At 46.4% G+C, this 19,084-nt stretch overlaps 5 protein-coding genes across 5 annotated transcripts; 2 read left to right on the forward strand and 3 right to left on the reverse strand.

The window, feature by feature from the left end:
* Positions 1-2,424: 2,424 nt before the first annotated feature.
* On the reverse strand, positions 2,425-3,029 carry A1O9_09440 (uncharacterized protein; the record flags this gene model as incomplete). Its single annotated transcript, XM_013401410.1, has 2 exons — positions 2,425-2,617; positions 2,664-3,029. A coding segment is annotated over one exon (290 nt), but the record flags the coding sequence as incomplete, so codon positions are not given.
* A 4,977-nt stretch (positions 3,030-8,006) lies between these two features.
* A1O9_09441 (manganese transporter) lies at positions 8,007-9,746 on the forward strand (the record flags this gene model as incomplete). The annotated part of the gene is made up of 2 exons (XM_013401411.1): positions 8,007-8,630; positions 8,679-9,746. 2 exons carry the CDS (start codon positions 8,007-8,009, stop codon positions 9,744-9,746), a joined length of 1,692 nt encoding a protein of 563 aa, XP_013256865.1.
* A 1,315-nt stretch (positions 9,747-11,061) lies between these two features.
* Positions 11,062-12,156, reverse strand: A1O9_09442 (uncharacterized protein). Its single transcript, XM_013401412.1, has one exon. The coding sequence runs from the start codon at positions 12,094-12,096 to the stop codon at positions 11,128-11,130; it is 969 nt and encodes a 322-aa protein (XP_013256866.1). The 5' UTR covers positions 12,097-12,156; the 3' UTR covers positions 11,062-11,127.
* A 1,529-nt stretch (positions 12,157-13,685) lies between these two features.
* On the forward strand, positions 13,686-14,508 carry A1O9_09443 (uncharacterized protein; the record flags this gene model as incomplete). The annotated part of the gene is made up of 3 exons (XM_013401413.1): positions 13,686-13,867; positions 13,928-14,232; positions 14,306-14,508. 3 exons carry the CDS (start codon positions 13,686-13,688, stop codon positions 14,506-14,508), a joined length of 690 nt encoding a protein of 229 aa, XP_013256867.1.
* Positions 14,509-17,809: 3,301 nt separating this feature from the next.
* On the reverse strand, positions 17,810-18,522 carry A1O9_09444 (uncharacterized protein; the record flags this gene model as incomplete). Its single annotated transcript, XM_013401414.1, has 2 exons — positions 17,810-18,427; positions 18,481-18,522. The coding sequence occupies 2 exons, from the start codon at positions 18,520-18,522 to the stop codon at positions 17,810-17,812; spliced, it is 660 nt and encodes a 219-aa protein (XP_013256868.1).
* Positions 18,523-19,084: the final 562 nt, after the last annotated feature.

Here is a 19,084-nt window from a genome sequence, read left to right on the forward strand (position 1 = left end):
AACTGGCCCACGGCGACGAGAAGAGGTAGTTTTAGGCGGTTTATATTAAAGGTCCCATCGATAATAAGGTAAAAGTCACTAATAAAGCGCTGAGTTACTTGTATTAATTTAGGGTGAGTAAACTAGACTTAAATAAGTTTTCTACCGCTAAAGTGGCCCTATTTAGTGGTATAGACCTTAACCCTAGTTTAATAGATCTATTAATGCTCCTATAACTCGGCGATAAGGCTAAAAACCGAGTTGTTCTCGCCATTAAGGCGTGTCTTCCTTAGTGTATTATAAAACTCTCGACTAGATAGATACAGCGCTAAATCCTTACTCTCTAAGATCCTACGAGAAGTAGAGTACATAATTTGAGTACGTCGATGAGTAGTAGCCTTTATTAATAGCTCCTAGAACTTAGGAATACTCCTTTTATAAGTAGGATAAGTAGCTAAAGGGGTTTTAAGTAATTCGTGACCTTAGTGAGTTAGTGAGGCCTTTGTGAGGCGCCATTCTTTACCCTATACCTTATTCTTTTTATCGATTAATACCTAGGCAATCCTTATCCGCTAATTACAGTCGGTTTAGTAGACATTTATACCGTCACGCCTACGTTAAGAGGTAATATTACCTTCTTTATTACGAATTACTCGATCCTCCAAGGCGCGATAGTTCCTAGTCACTTAGCTAAAATAAACACACCGTATTTCAAGGCCTAATTGACTAGTACTACCACCGCCTCGATAAACGACGTTAAATCCTTGCACCAGCGAGAAGAGTTACAGACGAGCCTCAGCTTCTTTGCGGTCCTTGAATACCTCTCCTACAGTAGGATCCTGCCGCCAGGCGACTGACAGCGAGTTCACGAACCTTTCTACGGCCGCGCGGTGGTGCTCGTAGCACCCAGCAGGAGCAGTCTAGGCAGAATTGGCCATTTGAGCGATAAGTGAGTGATAAATGAGCACTTAAAAGAGGAGGACTTAAGAGCAGGAATAAACACCAAAAAGGTCTATACAAAACGGCGTCGACGACGTTAAGGTGCAAACTTATCGATATTAATGCAACTCGATGCAAAACCAGTCGATTTCACAGCCAAATTGGGTGCGATTTGCACGCCTTGGCATAATATTTGGCCCCTAAAACTTGGCATAATAGCTGCCAAGAATATGCCCCGAAACAGTCCTAGGCGGCAACTTCCATAGGCTGGAACTTAATTAACTTTGAAATCAGAACCTACTAGTCGGGGGATGGTTAAGCTCTGACGTAAGTGGAAGTCGGAGCGAACCCATTAGCGACCCTATTCGACATAAGTGAGTAGGTATACTATAGCCTAGGAATTAAGATTAAAAAGCGTTTAATAGCTGTGTGCTTACTTGCAACTAGTGAATTATACTCTAGCGGTTGAGGCTAGCGTTGAGAAATATGATTGGGTGGAGGCCGTGGTCACCTACTAACCTAACTACGTCGTTAGGTGAGTCATCGAAATATAGCCCCCGCTGCTTGCCCAGCTGCCTTGACCACTATCTTAGGGTCGTTGGAGTAGCCCTGAGGGTTACCTGTCCCTAGGAGTTACTTAAAGTCTACACTTACTGTATAGGATAAGTACAATAGATATTAAGTTCATGCGATTTTCGAGGCCTAGTCTTAGGCGCTATTACTAGTATAATTTCACGATCCCTCGCTTTAATAGGGAGTATTATTACTCTACCAAAGGCTAGTTATTCCCCCTGATATAATTCGCGCCTTCTCGTAGTGTTTAGAGTGAGCTACCTATCTCGATAGGGAGCTAAATATATTTCCCGTGCCCTTCTCTTACTAGTTAGTACTGTACTATAGGTAGAGCTCTTCGGCTTGCTTATACTTATTTAGCTTAATAAGATATAATGCTAGATTCTGGAATGTATACTGTGTAGGACTTGCACTTTCTTCGTACTTTGAGACGAAGCTCCTTTACCTTTGCAAGATCGGTTTTACCCTCTCTGCGGCGCCTCCTAGAAAGCTAGTCGTAACTAATTTTCATTTATTGTAGAGAGCGTCTCGAAAAACCCTTTAACTGAAACTTAATAACTAACTAATAATGTACGAAGGCAACCTAATATAGTTATCGAGATTCCGCTATTACTAGTTGATTAGGAGGTAATTAGCTCTCCTTTAATGCTAAGGCGGAGCGTTATTTTCGGTTGGCTTGCTCGCGGCCGTATACGAGGACTAGTCGCGACACAGTAACGATCTACTTCTTAGTCCTAATCTAGTCGTACATCTTCCGGAGCTAGACTGTTGGATATCTCCGTTAATGGCTTAGCGGGATTATAAAGATCGATGGCCTTCAGCATTAGTTAGTGGCTTTTCTGCTTAATTCGCTAGTTCCCTCCTTGACCCTAATGCTGTGCTTATGAAAACTAGATTATTGCGGGTATATTGGCTACTGGAAATTAGGATGTCCTAATAGCGTTTATAATTTTCCTTTCTTCGCGCTTGTACTCTGGCCGGGTCGTATCTTAATATTAATCTCGTTAGACCGCCGATATAGTCTTGAAGGAAACGGTTTGCATTTTCGAGTTTGTCGTGGTTAGATTTTACTTCGTCAATCTTTTCGGCCAGTGCGGCTAGCGAAGATTGTATATTTCGAGCTTGTCTGGGAGGAGGTCAGTATAGTTTAGGATATATGAGAGAATATAGACCTCCTCTTTGAGATTTTCTCGGATATACTGCTCTAGTATCTCAATGTCCTTACTATTCCGTCTTGGACTTATGGCTCTAGCGTCGTCTGCCGGATATTGTGGTTTCTCCTTTTAAACCACGCCTAGCTCTTTTGGAACTATGATCGCATTCGATCTCCGTCTGTTGCCAAGCCGAGTCATCTCTATTCGCGAACGCCTGGAGGCTAGCTGGGGAGAATATAGTTAAGATGTTTGTTCTGTTTCTAAGGTGGAAGAGGATGCGCTCGAAATTATGGGTGAAATGATTGGGCGAGAATGTACCTCGGCGGCGTCTGACGCGGTTATAGCGATAGGATACGGGGAGGAAGTCGTAGCCGTCGGCGATGATAGAAACTAGGGCGTTGGGTCTCGGCCCGGTTGACCTATTTCTCGTTGTAGAAGTCGTCCTCTTTTCCCTTTCCTTACCTATCGACTTATAGTCTAGACCTAACGAACGATGTATCGGCTTAGTTGCGTAGTCGGCGACTAGATCGAGATAGAATGTAGAAGGTCCCGGGTTAGGTGGTAGGAAGGATAGTAGTAGTTTATTTGCGAGTAGTATTGCGATAGGGATCGAGGGAGTGTGATCGCTAGAGAGAGAGTAGGTAAGTAGTGTAGGTAGATGAAAGTGGAGGTCGCTTGGAACCGATATAGGCCGATGGTTCGTTGGCTGTAAAGATTAGCGGAAGTAAAGTAGGGTTTTAGAAGAGCGTAAGAGAGAGTGACGTCGTTTTAAGGTCTATAGTATCGCTGGGTTGTGTTTAAAGGGAATCGACATTAAAGGGGCCTATTGTGGATATAGGATTACTAGGTCGGATGATTGGAGGTCGTGGCGGGGTATTGGTTGCGAGGAGGAGTAAGAAGGAAGCGTTTTAACGGCGGTGCTTACTGTTATTCTCTAATTTAAGCGTATAATTTATTAGGTAGGGTCTTATTAACGCGGATGGAGCATGGCGCGAGGCTCTCCCGATCTATAGGACGACGAATTCGTGCGAAAGAAATTATAGCTATAATATCGGCTCTCTGCCGCCCGAAACTATATCTTGCTAGAGGAGACGATCTTAACCGGGGTAGTTGCCCTAATACCGATTAAAGGGATATCGGCTACTAAGTAAGTAATTTATCTATATACGATTAACGTTATACTTAGTTGTATATATAGGCTCGAGCGACTTCCTCTACCCGTGTTCGCTGCGTTTCTCGACGTCTTAGACTAAGTAAGGGGAAGTTTTCTCCGCTCTCTAACTCCTACGCTTTCTATATATATCTCGGATCTCCTTTAGTAGCGAGACACCGCGGATTATAGATATAGATTTAAAGTCATTAATAGATGCAGCCTAACTTAAATGGAATTTAACTCTACGGAGCTAGTTAGTATTTACTAACTCGAGTAATTTCGTAAGCCGGAGACACTAGAAGAGGAGATTACGGCCTAGCGAGTAGATCTTTTCCTTTCCCCTATAGTACTCTTGAATTTTAGAAGTATAATGACTTAATCTTATTAATATAGTGCGGATTTATATCCGAATTCCTAATTCTCTTAGCTTATTAAGCAATTACTATTAGGCTAATTTCCTAAATCTATCCTAAAACTAGTTGTCTCTTTAAGTTAAATTTTAGTTTCTAAACGATGCTATAGATTAATAGGCTTAGGAGGGTAGTTTTCCCCTATGGTAGATTAAGGAAAGAGGAAGATGAAAGCCTTCCTTCGATAATGATGAAAATACTTTAAGAGGTATAGAAAGACCTAGACGTTTTATAAAGTCGAATGCTCCTAGTTCTACCGAGTAAAATGGATTCGAATGCTAATACTCTAATTCTCGAAACGCTTTTGGCTGATGGCTTCGTGTAACTTATTTCCAACGAATGAACGTTCTATAATACCTAGTAGAAACGTTTTACCTATAGTGCTTACTTCCCTCCTTTTCAGACCTTACAGTCTAGTTATTATTTAGTTGACTAGTAGCTAGTAGCGAAGAGGATGATAGGGGGATAATGGCGATAATAACCCAATACTTCCTATAGTAGAGGTAAATTCTATTGTCGAGATTCCCTTAGCTGGAGAGGTAGCAACCTAGTCTTAGTAGTCATCTTAGGAACGGGGTAGGTATCGCCCTCTAGATTATTAATCGGGTACTAGGTTGTCCCTACGATATTATAGTCTAAGAAAGGGGTCTAGCGGAAAATGGATTCGGTAGTGTTCGACTTACTATTCTCTACCGAGCTAGTCTATAAAGGTACGTGCTTACCTCTTAGAGGTAATAGGAGCGGGCGATTTATAGCGGTCTTGTATATCTAATACTCCTCTATAATCGGGGAGTAGACTTACGGCCTTAGTTAAACTAAATCCTAGATAGTATCTACCGAGAGCTAGGTAAACTTATTATCTATTATAATTTCTTAACTATCTTCCCTTATTTAACGAATATAGAGCTTTCTTTTTTTCCTACAGACTCTTTCTACACGGGCTATCTAATCTTCCGTAGAGTCGTTCTTAATAAAAACGAACTCTCCTACCTTAATTATTAAGCTATAGTCTAGATTATTAGTACGAAGTATTATGTTAGAACTCTTATATTTACTTATAGTTAATAAAATTTTGCTTGCTATTATATTCATCTAAAGAACATTTAGTCTCCGGAGTAGGACGATATTCCGAATATATCTCCCTATCTTTACCGTTAGACGAGGGCTCTGACACGCTCGAGCGCACGTCATTATTCAATCGTTTTCTAAATCGCAGCCTCTCGATGCTACTACTACTTCCTACAGACGTAGGCGAGTGAGAGTATTTCCTTCGCTTTTCCGGTATGCCAGCCTAAGACGGACGTTCATCAAGACTTTTTAGAGTAGTAGTTGTTCTGGCGCTTGGAATCACAATCTTGTTCTTTCGCCGTGCCATAGAGAACGAATGTATAGTACGGGTCGAGTAGTAACTAGGAGATTAAAGGTAGGGGCGAGCACTGAGGATTAAGAGACGAGGCGGACACTAGTAGAGTGACGAGGATTTGAACCTCTCAACTAAGAGGTGGTCGGAGAAAGATGGGTATAAACGAATGTAGCGCCTAAACTAGACGACCGTAAGACGCGCGGAAGCGTTAAAAGAGGACACATTTGGACAAGAGTATATAAAGTATAGGGTGGGATTGGAATAAGAAAGCCCTTAGGTCCCCTATCAAGGCGCTTAAGAGGGCGGTAAATAGTGATCGTGCTTAGAGGACGTGTTAGAAATTTGGGAAGAGATCCTCGCCATATATGGTATGACCCGCCCGCGAGTTAGCTTAGCGTTAAGCGGTAGGTACAGCGGGCCCGCTAAGGTGCGGTCGACTATATTAAGAACGCGAGCCGTTGGCTCCTAGTTCCCCTCCCTTTTAAATTTTCCCTATGACTTTTCCCCTTACGGAGTACAAAATGACGTTTAACCCTATAGAGCTGGCTAGAGTAAGGTACATAGATCTCTTTGCGTTAAGCTAGTTCAACTCTAGCCTTCTATTCCTTGCATAGCCGACCTTATGCGAATAGTCCACTTAACGTCTACTATCTTTATTAATGATATGTTATGTTTCTGAAGCTAATGGCTCATTATTAATTGTTTTCCGATGTGCAAGGTCTCTCCGGGTGCCTCATGTAAACCTTTTGCCCTATAGAGGTGGAAACGCATTTAGTGAAATCGTCTGCTCAATGAGCGCTTGGTGCTGGATCCGGTTAGTGCCATGGTAGTATAGGGGAGCTCCGATGGGCTGTGGCTGAAGGAGGCCAGCCACAGATGCAGGAGACTCAGTAAGCCGTGGTCGACATGGTCGAAAACGTGAGTCCTCGGCACCACCAACTGTATTCTACGAGTAATATCTGTAACTGGCCGAACAGAGGGAGCGGTGAAACAACATTGGAGCGTGGTACTCGCACCAAAATATGGACAAGCCAGCGAAAATCAACGTGAGCCAGTTGTACACGACCGTTGAATTCGATCATGATGCTTATTTAGAGATTTGAAAAAAAGCGCCAGCAAGTGTATGTACTTCTCAGATTTAGGAGTGAAGCTGGCTTTTCTTGGAAGACTTTGTGGACCTAACTTTATATTTGTTTTCCTAAAAGTAAACCAGGCTGGTTTGATCGCTCCCATTCCTTGTTCTTTATATCTTGTTGATTGATATTATTAACCCAAGCCCGAAGAGACGCGTAGGAGCCTCATTTGCGATGAGGATACCACTTCTTGCCTCGCCAGAGATGGGGTCACTACGTCCTGCTGTTCACCAAGGCGGATACCGCCTTCCTAACGGCTCTTATCGATGATCCAACCGAGATCGAGACGCTGATATTATCTCCTACTATCCATATTATTTATTCATTCCTGTTTTACATCTACCTAGCTGCATCGAGGGGCTAATGAAGATGGTCTCCAAGGAGAACTACCTAGACTAGATACATAGGTTGAACCTCATTATTAGGGAAAACCCTACGATTTCATCTAGGGTAAGGCTGGCTAGCTGAGGAAATAGTTCACTTCTTGACAAATACTGCACCGTAGTACTGCCTAGCAAGTACTTATGCTTCTCCGTTCCGATTCTTTAAGCTAAACCTTCTTTTCCCTAGTTGATCTTAATCAACTATACTTTCTCACTACAAGTAGCGATTACTAACTAAGCACCGAGAGGCCACGAAAAGATATCCCATGCAGTCTTCGCTATCTTGGCAGGCATATATTCAATCCACTAGGTACAAGTACGCCGCCTTTAATTATCGGGGACTGACTTTCCATACTTTCCGCAACCAATGAACCCAAAACCGTAGATCATATCTACCAATGCATTGGCAAGCGAATCAAAACCCACCAGAAACCTGCATATGCTACAGCACCCGCAGAAAGTTCATCCACCGACTGTCTACAATATCACACTGCAGCAATTACTGTGGTGCAAGTCCGGCTCTCGCCAAGCTCCAACTAGACCTGTGTCAAACTCGTATCAAGGGATTCCTGGACCCCCAGATGCACGCCCAGGCCTTCTGTCCCTAGATTTACCGCTGCTTACATTGACTGCTGACGTCCTATTCGCAGGCGGACCATGCTCGTACTTGGTGAGCAGGTACTACTCAAATCCCAAAGCGTAGGACGTGGCTCAGATTGATAAACGGCCTTCTCAAAACCAATCAGCCGACATCTTCCCCTCACTCCAAGAAGAGTTCGGGAGAATCCGCGTCTGAAGCCTTGAAAGTTTGGTTCGAATGTGTCTGGGCACTCCGAGACTCATATAACTCTACCTATTCCGTACTGTCTACTGTCCTATACTCTCAATTGACTTTACTTTTGTATCAACCTTATTCACCATGAATTACCCTTCCAGGTCAGACGATATATCGGCTCATCCTGATTGGAATCAGAACCCACATCATTTGAGCTCGGATCTTACCACCAAGGTTGACCTCAATGGCATTGTCAATCTGAGAGAACAACGATCAGATCGATCAAGTCTTGGAATCAATCATGAAGAAGAAGAATGGGTGAACCCCGTCGACCAGGCAGAAGATCAATCATCCGGAAAAGGAGTCAGTGGTGTCAAACTCGATCCTATGACAGCCTCTCCAGATCAACGACCTTCACGAAAATCCATGAACTTACGATCACCAAAGGCTTTTATCTTCAAAGCACGCGACGTCCTAGTCAAGTACAGTGGATTCATTGGGCCTGGCTTCCTCATCGCCGTTGCCTATATCGACCCGGGCAATTATGCCACTGACGTCGAAGCCGGTGCCGCCACACGCTATAAACACCTGTTTATTATCTTGATGTCCAACTTATTTGCTATTTTCTTGCAGTCCTTGTGCATCAAATTGGGCACCGTTACGGGGTTGAATTTGGCTGAAAATTGCCGAAAGCATCTACCCAAATGGCTTACCATTACTTTGTACATCTTTGCCGAATCCGCCATCATTGCCACGGATATCGCAGAGGTAAGTCTGAGTACAGAATTACCTCCTGTTCCTACTAATTGATATCAGGTTGTTGGTTCAGCAATTGCATTGAATCTCTTGCTTCATATACCCCTCGTCGCTGGGTGTGCAATCACTCTCGTCGATGTCCTTGTTCTCTTACTCTTCTATCGCCCTGATGGCTCCATGACCAAGTTGAGATTGTTCGAATACTTCGTTATGGCCCTGGTGCTCGGCGTCGTGATCTGCTTTTGCATTCAACTATCATACATTCAGGACGCCTCAGTCGGCGAAGTATTCAAAGGTTATCTTCCATCCTCGGCCATCATCAAAGACAATGGTATTTACTTGTCTTGCGGTATCATTGGTGCAACCGTGATGCCACATTCGATATTCTTAGGGTCAGGGGTCGTTCAGCCAAGGTTGAAGCACTTTGATGTCCAGAATGGTCATTTGGCCGTCGATAATTCTGATGACGAAGAGGAAAAATACATACCATCGATCTATGCCATTCGAGCCTGCATGAAATATTCCATTGTGGAATTGGGCACCTCATTGTTTACCTTCGCACTATTCGTCAACTCAGCCATCTTGATTGTTTCCGGAGCCTCTCTCTACCCCAAAACAGAGGCAACCGAGGCAGATCTTTTCGGTATTCACGATCTACTCTCCCAAAATCTCTCCAAAGCAGCTGGCACGGTTTTCGCCCTCGCTCTACTCCTTTCGGGTACTTCCGCCGGTATAGTCTGCACAATGGCAGGACAGATGGTTTCAGAGGGAATGCTTAATTGGACCGTGAAGCCGTGGATGAGGAGATTGATCACCCGCTCTATCAGTATTGTTCCCAGCATCATCATAGCTGGGGCAGTCGGCAAAAACGGCTTGAACAGGACACTTACGGCAACTCAGGTCGTCTTGAGCGTCATCCTTCCTTTCGTGACGGTACCACTTGTGTATTTCACGTGCCGCAGCAGTATCATGACCGTTCGGGTTGATTTTCAGGGGAGGCGAGGTGAAGGAGAAGCCGTCAACATGCGTAATGGTTGGCTCACAACGGCGCTGGCGGTAGCCATCTGGCTTGTCCTGGTGGTGATGAACGCGGCATTGTTGGTGTTGGTTGGTCTAGGCAAAGTGTGATCGGATAAACTTTTCGATCAAGATGATTGGGTCTTTTAGACTGGATGGTGGGGCTGGTCGGTTACTTAACATATACGTAGAAGGTAGATAGTAGTCACACCCGGGGGACGCAAGATAGATTAAGTAGTAGTTGCAGTTGGAGATACCTGGACCCATTTCTTCGCACTTTCTTGATTGGATGCCATTTGAGCTTAATTGAGAGCGAATTGGTTCAGTGGTTGGTTGTTGAGAAGGGTGGGTTGGTGGGTTGAGACGCGTGGAACGCGTTAACCAGGATTCAGAGGCTGTCTTGATGATGAAGGATTTCTTTTTCCCACAGCTGAAAACAGGTCAAATGATGTTTGATAGCCAGGAAGCCTAGATCGGACCTCAATCCAAAGAAGATTTTGATGCGATAAGAGATTGTTTCGTTGAGAACGCAAGGCACCTGGAAGTGCTCAAACATGATCTCATGGACTGGTTGAAGGCTGATGGAGCCGCCGCAGGGCTCCCCGTCTCCCAGATTTACGCAATGTCCGTGTTCCTGCATGTTCCTGTCATTTTCTCGTGATACAGTCGTAACGGTGCACACCTTTTTACATCTCACAGCCTCTCACCGCACTTTCACCAAGTGGTGTTGCGAGGCTGTGTAGACGAGGCCGCGGTATGGGCGTACCCTTGGGTCGATTGATATAAGTGGAAGGCATGAATGAGGAGCGAAAGCCGTGCGTATATGTCGTGTCACTATGACCACGATCAACAGCTGCAGCTGAACCTGAGGAAGGTGCAAGGGGGTCACAGTAACGAACAATAGAAGATACCCATCATCTCCAGGAAATGAGTCCTTTTGCGAAAGATTCGACATTGATAATTTCAGGTAGTATCCCGAGCATAGCATAGCCAACAAGCATAGCTACCGGCGCCAGCCCCTCCCTTTCCCATCTGTTTGGTGGTTCCCATCTAAGAGTTTTGTCGCCCCTGCTCAATATCTCACTCTCGTCCTCCGGCTCTGCTCTGCCTTTTTGCTGAACTCGCCCCGTCGCATCACTCGCAAGCATGCCTTCGCTCACTCCTCTCTCTTCTTTCCCATCCCTGGATGCTCTCATGTACAAGGTATCTATATCAGACATCACAAAATATATCCGCGTTTCAAACATTCTTTGGGTCCGTCTTGAACCCGATGGTTCTCCTTTTTTCTCGATATGATGCCTGTAATGGAGAGATGTAGCCGGAGAGTACGAGATACCCATCCAAATGAAACGATTCAAGCAATCGAACGCCACGCCATGATTAATAACATAAGGAACAATTTAACACGTTTATCAAAACGTTATTATTAGCTGCTGCCATTACTTGCACTAGCGACCTGTCTGGCCGACACACTTCTGCCAATTTGCGCTTGTCATATGCTCGCGGCATCTGAGGCGTCGTCCGCGTTAACGCTCTGGTAGAGGGAAGATCCACGACTCATCGTGGGTCGGATCGCACCCGCAGCGGCCTCTTCATCCTCAGGGGGTTCGATGAAAGGAGAGCCGTCGATTGGACTGACGGGTGCGGAATCTGCAAAAGGATTTCGAGTGGAGATGGGAGTAGGAGGATTATCCGCTTCCCCAGCGACTGTTCGATATGGAGATGGTGCGGTGGCTGATGAGACTGAGCGAGGGATGGGGTCTGCCGCGGCAGCAATGGCTGGATTTACATGACGGAGAGGACTAGGGTTCATAGGCTGAGCACCTGAAATCGCATCTCTGTATGGAGGAGCCACTTTCTCAATGCTGCGCAAGCTTGGTTCTGCACTGTGAGCACCGTTGCGGGAATCGTCGCCTGCGCTACGCACGCTGGGGTCTCGACTCCGAATGCTGTTGGAGCTGGAGAAGCGACCACCCATGAGTAACTCGGCGTCGAAGGAGAAGGCGCGTAGATGGCGGGACCATTTCTTGCTAGCTTTCTTTGGTCTCTTTTTTGATACAGCAGCACTAGCAGCTCTCCCCTTCCTCCTCCTTGCGCAAAAGAAGAACAGAAGGGCGACCGCTATAGCGGCCACGACGATGGGAACAGCAATGGTGGCCTTCAAGGCCAGGGAGCATGAGATGCTGTTGCAGGAGTTTTCTCTGACGGTGACGGCGCCTTCGCTGGTGTTACTGGCGGCGTTGCTGGCGGTGTTGGAGGGGTTGCCAGTTATACTCCCCGATGCTCCTTTGCCAGAGGCAGAGGTGAAGGTGGCAAAGGCGGTGGCAGCAGAGCCGGTAGCAGCTACAGTGGCACTTGCGTCCCCTGAAGTGGTAGATTGAGTGGCACTAGGACCTCGAGAAGCAGTGCGAGTGTTGGTGGCTTCGAATTCACTCTGAAAGGAGGAGATAAAGCTGTCCATTGCTGAAGTTGAGGGATCGTCAGTGTTTGTGATGTCAGTGAAGGCTTCGGTGTCTGGGGGGTCGGGCATGGTAGTTGGGGTTGTGAAGGAAAAGGTATTGGTGAAGAGAGGTGTAGGCTTTGTAAAGGTATTGGTGTACTTGTTACTTCTTCGGGCTACACTGGGCCTCGAGAGGAGGTAAGGGGAGAAGGTCCGAGTCCGACATGTAAAGATAGAGACAATTGGAGGAAGAGAGTGGCAGGACAGGCGTCCAGGTCTTGTCGGCCAGCAGACAGGCGGGATGGTTGGTGGGATGGTGTTGCAATTAGGCCCAAGGGTCAGACGAGATTCGCTGATTGGAGTGAGATACGGGTTAGGTGAGGGCCAGATCAGCAAGGCGCAGCGTGTGCCGTGGAGCCGGAGGATGGTGAGGACGTGATAGTAATGGAGGGTTCAAGGACTCCAGAGATGAACGAGCAAGATGGCTGTTCTTTAACTCAGGCAGCCAGAGGATTTGGAGACCCAGCTCTACGGTATGGAGAGGAGGATGAGCATTGTGACCGAGTTGGAAAGTGTTTTGGTGGCTAGGACAAGGTGTAAAGGATTGAGTAAAAAGCAGGAGCTGGGGGACGACGAGGGAGATGATAGGACGGAGAGGGCCAAGGGGTTCAGAAGCAGAGGCAGAAGCAGGGGAAAAGAAGACCAGGAATCAAAAGCGAGGAAGCGGAACCCTGCACATGTTCCAGCCATCGCGATTCGCTATTTGTTATTCGTTATTCCTCCCTTAGCCAGGCGTAGCCAAGGAGGCCGCTGCTGAGTACTCTACGGCTGCTGACGACACTCCGAGCCATTTCCGCGTGTTCCAATATTTTCAAAACTCTGTCGAGTTTATTACAGGATCACGACCAAAGTGCCCAGAGAGGGGTCATATGGGCACAAGCATTTTGGGCACTAAAACAGGCACAAACCACGCATCACCAGTTTCCGCGTCCCGCACAGGTATCATCGCTATGTGTGAGCATACACTCACTTCGAACGACGGCACGCTAGTAAGTGGCATGAATCACAAATTCAATCCTCGCAAACGAACTTTCTCAACGCTTGAGGTTGCCCCGCATCGAGGATACGGATGGATTAAGGCATTTGTCAATGAAACAGAGGAACTTGATCCCGCGCCATTACTGGCCAATAGGTCCGCCACTTCTCGGGCCGACAATGGCCATAGACCTTTGATCACGACTGCAACTACTGTGGTACTAGTTCGTAAGAGGCGGAAGTGGTGGAATCTTCAAGTTCACGGATTGGCACTGAGGATGCCGTAGACACATGGGCAGCCTTTCAGCTGCCCACACCCGGTTATGAGATAGCTCCACGGGGTGTAGCACGCTTGCTAGTTGGGTGGATTGGTCAGTGCTTGGTCAGAGCGCAAAAATCGCGCAAAAGAACCCAACCCTTTGTGTGCCAACCTCTTCAGGTTGGACTGCAACCCAAGACCCGATTTTAATAAAGAGACTACGCCCTTCGCGTACTAACGAACGACTCTTGGACTCGCGCATTCCACCTTAGTGTAGCTGGATGCCACGACCTCGCCCGGTAATTCATTGTCAATGATGAAGAGTGACTCACAGACAACGGTTGTGGCAGGTCCAAGAGTACAGCAACTTCTGCAGAAGCTACATGCTATATCGGACGCGGAAGAGAAGTCTTGGTCCCAAAGATTCTTCTACTTGACTCGGCTTGTTCGCTTCTTTGCGTTTGATGAGACATGGTCCGCCACCGCCGATGAGCACATGTGAGATAAGTTTGTCGCTTTGGACCGAGATAAATGCCAGTTTGTCTATCTGCTTACAAGAAGTATTGGAGCATGCAACGTGATCGAGGCTGGGACAAGTTTCGGGCTGTCGACGATATATTTAGCGTTGGCAGTGGGCCAGAATGTGCTCCTTCAACGGAAGATAGCTGCTGGGACTACCTCGCTCACCGGAAAGGTGATCGCGACAGAAAAGGAGCATGCTAAAGCAGTGAAGGCCAGACTGCATTGGAAGGAGGCAGGTGATGAAGTTGAACCATGGATTGAGCTGCGGGAGGGGGATTTGCTGGAAACATTGAAGGTTGACGAGGGCATGCTGGAGAGGATTGACCTCCTGCTATTGGACGGTACGTTACTTTCTCAAATACGTTCCTCCCAGCTTGCAATAGACTCCTGCGGGCATCTGCTGACAACACGCAGTCTGGACGCCTCTTGCACTTCCTACCCTCAAGCTTGTCCAACCAAGGCTCAAGTATGGGGCTGTTGTCATCACGGACAATGTGGGAATAGCAAAGCTCTTGTACAGGGACTTTCTGGAGTATATACGCAATCCAGAGAACGGATTCAGGAGCCTTACATTACCCTACAGTGGGGGACTGGAGCTATCGGTGTATTTGCCATAGGGGTGAACATGTAGCAGGCGGTGTTCGTGGAGACGTCGCTCTTGAACTCGTCAGATTACTAACAAGAACACTATAATTTCGTACAGAAGACAAAGAAGCAGAAGATCGAACAGATTCAGGCTCAAGGACTGTATCTGACCACAATAGAGGGTTTACCCTCAAATTGAGATTTACCACCCGTGCCGTGGTGCTGCTTGTTGCGCAGGCCGCTGGAACGACAGTAACGATCTGTGTTGCGTCATAGAAAGTGGTTGTCCAGACTGTAACTACGGCCCCAACTGAAGCTTAAAATCGATTTACATTTGGATGCTACTCTTGAAGAACTGATCGAAACCTACGAGGCTAGAAATAGCCGGACCACTCGTGAGCAGTAAGAGTTTCCCTTCCATATTTCATGAGCTTTCCTTGCAAATCTGCGATGATATGAACTGTCCTCCTGTCCCATTAGTCCTCCGAAGACTTGTCATCAATGTGAAGTGCCATTTTTTGATATCTGTTGTGATATGAGGCTCAACTAACTACTGTAACATTCATATAGCCTTACGGAATCATTCCGCATACTTGGAAATTACAAGGAAGCTTCTAGTATGTTACTTCAGTGTATATATGCTCCTACATTCTGAGGAAGTAGGGGAACAACAAGAATCAATATATGCTCCCACTGCCGTAATTCACAGCAATATCACCCCAATTGATGGGCTCTTACCCCGATTTAGTTAAGAGCTTCTAGGAGCTAGATCACCTTTCTCATAAATAACAAGCTGGTTGGCCCGTATCTTTCTACAGGCTCGTCTACAACTTTCGTGTTACGAACGTATTCTGTGTCGTAGCTTCACCAACCTATTGATAGTTATTAAATGAGGAATCACATGTTTTAGTCATGGCATTTCGTCCGACAGCGTCGGGGGAAAGTTTCCGCAAGGCATTTTTATTTCAGTTGGAACTTGACTATTCACTGCCCTTCCTCACATACATCTTGACACTCTTTGACGAATGCTCAAAGGGGTGGTTCTGCTTCCCCGCGCCGTCTTCTATCCAAGGACAGCAATGCTGCTGCACCTGTTATGAGTTGAGTGGCGTGCCTGTCCACCTGGCCTAATCGACCATGGCTTCCGGCTGCAGCCCTGGAGCCGGACCGATAGAATAGATGTTAAATTAAGCTTATTTATTGATCAGACCACTTCAATCTAATGAAATCCTGCTTGGCTAACACTAACTTAGCGGGCTTAGCTTGTGCGCGCAAGCGAAACCCCCGCATCATGCCACTTCGGTCTAATAAATCGAGGCAGCAGGAAACACCCGGGTTAGGCGAAGGAAGCAGGCGAAAGCATGTGGCTGAGGGATGCGTAAAGTCGCTAAAGCCTCTGCTTGTGACCAGCACGGCCACTGAACTTGCACGTCCCATTCGCGTGTGGGCTCTAGTATATAAAATGACGTGGTTTGTGAAATATTGTCGAAGCATCTTTTTGAAGATGGAAAGAGGCAGAACGTATGAATCATATTGATCATGACCCAAAACATAGCAAACAACTATTTCTCTCAGCAGACCAATTCATCAGCACCACAATCGCCTATCCCGGCCATAGTAGGTGTTGGTATAGTGGTAGTACTAGTGCTATCTATCATACTGTAAGTAACTGCGCGGAAGTTTCAGTGTTTCCCATGATATTGAAGCATCTACAGATGTACCCTATTCCATCGAAAAAGAAGTCGCGCTTCTACGAGAGATATTGAAGCTGGGGAAGGCACGCCCAGGGACACAATGAGCCTACAGGACCTCGAGTCCGCGGTCCCAGCTCAGCGGTACCAAAACTCCAGAAAGTACAGAAGAGAGGAAATTTCGACACCAGGCCAATTTGACTCGTCCGAAGTTTGGTAGGTCACATCTATGCTTGAGTACCATGCACTGATCCCACTTAGTGCTATCTGCCTGGACACCTTAGAGAACCAAGATGAGGTCCGAAGATTGCAATGCAAGCACGTTTACCATCAAAGTTGCCTGGACGGTTGGTTTAAAAACCAGCATTATGATTGCCCGTTATGCAAGTCTATTTACGTCGTGGGTAAGGGCAACAATCAGCAGGTAACAGCGTCTTCCGTAATATAGTAGCATAAGGCGGTAGTGTGGTCATTATTTTCATGGATGTTTCTTTCAGCCTACCACTCACAATGATGGTTGGTGCTTGGTCCCCCGAATGAGTAACAGAAGATTAATTTTCTTTCCTGAATCCCTACTGTCAAAATACCTAGATGTTTCCAGCAAATTGCCCCCATGGAGCTGAACTGTTCAACTATAGGTCCAGCGTCGTCCCCAGTTTTCTTTCAAGTTTTTCGATTTCCGTAGCAATGACTTTTCCGGATACTAGGTCGGGTCCTCTGTTCAAAATTTAGTCTCTTATATGTCTGCCAGCGAAGCGCTGGAGAGAATCTGTATCTAGGTGGTGATGGCTACGTCTAAGTTCGCACTGACTTTTTCTAAGTTTGGGGCGTCAGTTTTGCGATGGTAGGGACAGCTTGGACTTGCAGATTGGACCATAATCTAGAATATTTTAAACAAAGCAAGTTACAGTAGTTGTGGCCAACCTGAATAATAGAGTACCCTCAGAAGCTATCTGAACCCATCGCTGTGCTGTTGAGCCTGAGTTCGGCATTGAAGAATTCTTTCCCAGTCAACACAAGCCATTTGAGATATGCAGTCTCCCATCGACGAGGTCTTGAATAGGATGAGCGTCATATCTTACGCAACCGTGTAACTCCGTGTATCCCAACATTGTCATAAGAGAACTCGCCAATCGGCTGTCAAATCTTTCGCCTTCAGCACGCCGGCCTCAGCCCGGCAAAGTGGACAGGTGGTTTGAGATTGGAACCAAAGAAGTAAGCATTGTCGGTGGAAAACGTGTCCGCATGAGAGGACTTTAGGATTATTAGTGTCCCTCTGTAGTGACTGCGAACGACGGATGAATTCTATGCGGCAAATAGCACACATACCCGCAACACAAAGCTGATCTTCGATAGCATTACGAAATGTAATGTCAATCAACCGTGATACACGTCGACGGTGGAGATGGCCATCAATATCTTTTGTAATTTTGTGGACCGTGATTGCCGCATCGCGTATTACATGCGCACAGGAAACGTAGGAGATGGACCAAGTAAGGACGTAATGGAGAGAAAGTGCGCATCTCGAAACATCTGTGTTGGGCGTCAGTTGGATTTCAAGTAATGGGATGGTCGAAACTGGGCATGACAAAACAACAGCCAAACTGCGTCTGAGCACCCAAGAATGGCTCGGGACCATATCTCATAATTTGTCCTTACCTGTCCATAATTCTGCGTAGAACAACCAAGACCCGCTTCCATTACTTCCTTCGGACTCGACTACTAAGGCTTCTTTTTCTCCGTCCGGGGGCGGGAGGGCCAATACTTCGGCTCCAGTTTTATAGGAAAGGCAGCCAAGGTTCGAGATGCACAATAGGTAACGAACTGTAATTGATGAAGAGAGAAGGACCAAATCTGCGAATTCGAAAGCGAACATTGGCGTACTTCGTCGTGCTGTACTGTGCATGGTGTTTGCTGCATGGACAAACATCATGATATCAAACATAACGGTCAACGGGAGTGAAATGAAGAATTGAGCGCGCCACTTCCAGGCCATAAGCGGTTGCTGTTCGACAAATGTCACTCTACCCACTGTCATCCAGGCCCAGACTCTTGCTGATGACAGAGTAACAAAATTCAATATGTAGTAAATATCCAGCCTTTCTCCGACCATATACGAGGCCATTAATGTTTCCGTGGTTTTGATGATGTACTTTTCGAAGATATCCTCGACCTCATCGCAAGGTAGCTGTCCGTAGACACAATGCTGAAGGCTCAGGACGAACAAGGCGGCAATTAGAAGCAAAATATTGGCAACAGCCTGGGCCGAATCAGCAACAGGAAACGTCCTACTGTGCGCCGAAGTGCTCTTACCATTAATTCGGCTTTACTTTCACCGAGCAATTCGAGTGTCATGCTTATTTCTGATAATTATGGCCTTGCAGTGTTAAATACCAGTAACTCTTTGTGAAATCGGTCGGTGGAGAACTGCAAATAACGGGAGTACATTCAGTCCTGTTCGATGTCAGTTTCTAAGCGTCTTTGATCGGAGCTGGCGATTCAATCGCGGCCTCGCCCTATTTGACAAGGTGTTACCCATGACAAGCTCCAACCTACAGGCGGAAAGTTCGTTAAAGCCAAAGATAGTGGAATAAAGAATGCGCGAAAAGGCCTCAACGGCAGGGAGGAATAATTGGCTTATTTTACCAGCGAACCAATAGCGAACTCGCCAAGAAAAGCCGGGCCCCTGCTCCGCTCATTCGAACGTCAAAAGTTCTTTGTTCCATCTGACAAACAATTTGTTGGTTGGTCAGCTAGTGGGTCCATTCTCCACACATTTCAGGAGGGCAATCAAGGTGGAATGCTGCAAGTCCGCGGTGGCGTCCCGTCTAGTTGATTGTCACCACTGGACCTTGTCGCTGCCGAGCAAATACGCAGAAATGACGCCGCAAATGTTATACGGGCTATGACTGCAATC

Source organism: Exophiala aquamarina, assembly GCF_000709125.1.
Source record: "Exophiala aquamarina CBS 119918 chromosome Unknown aczIA-supercont1.10, whole genome shotgun sequence".
NCBI lineage: Eukaryota > Fungi > Ascomycota > Eurotiomycetes > Chaetothyriales > Herpotrichiellaceae > Exophiala > Exophiala aquamarina.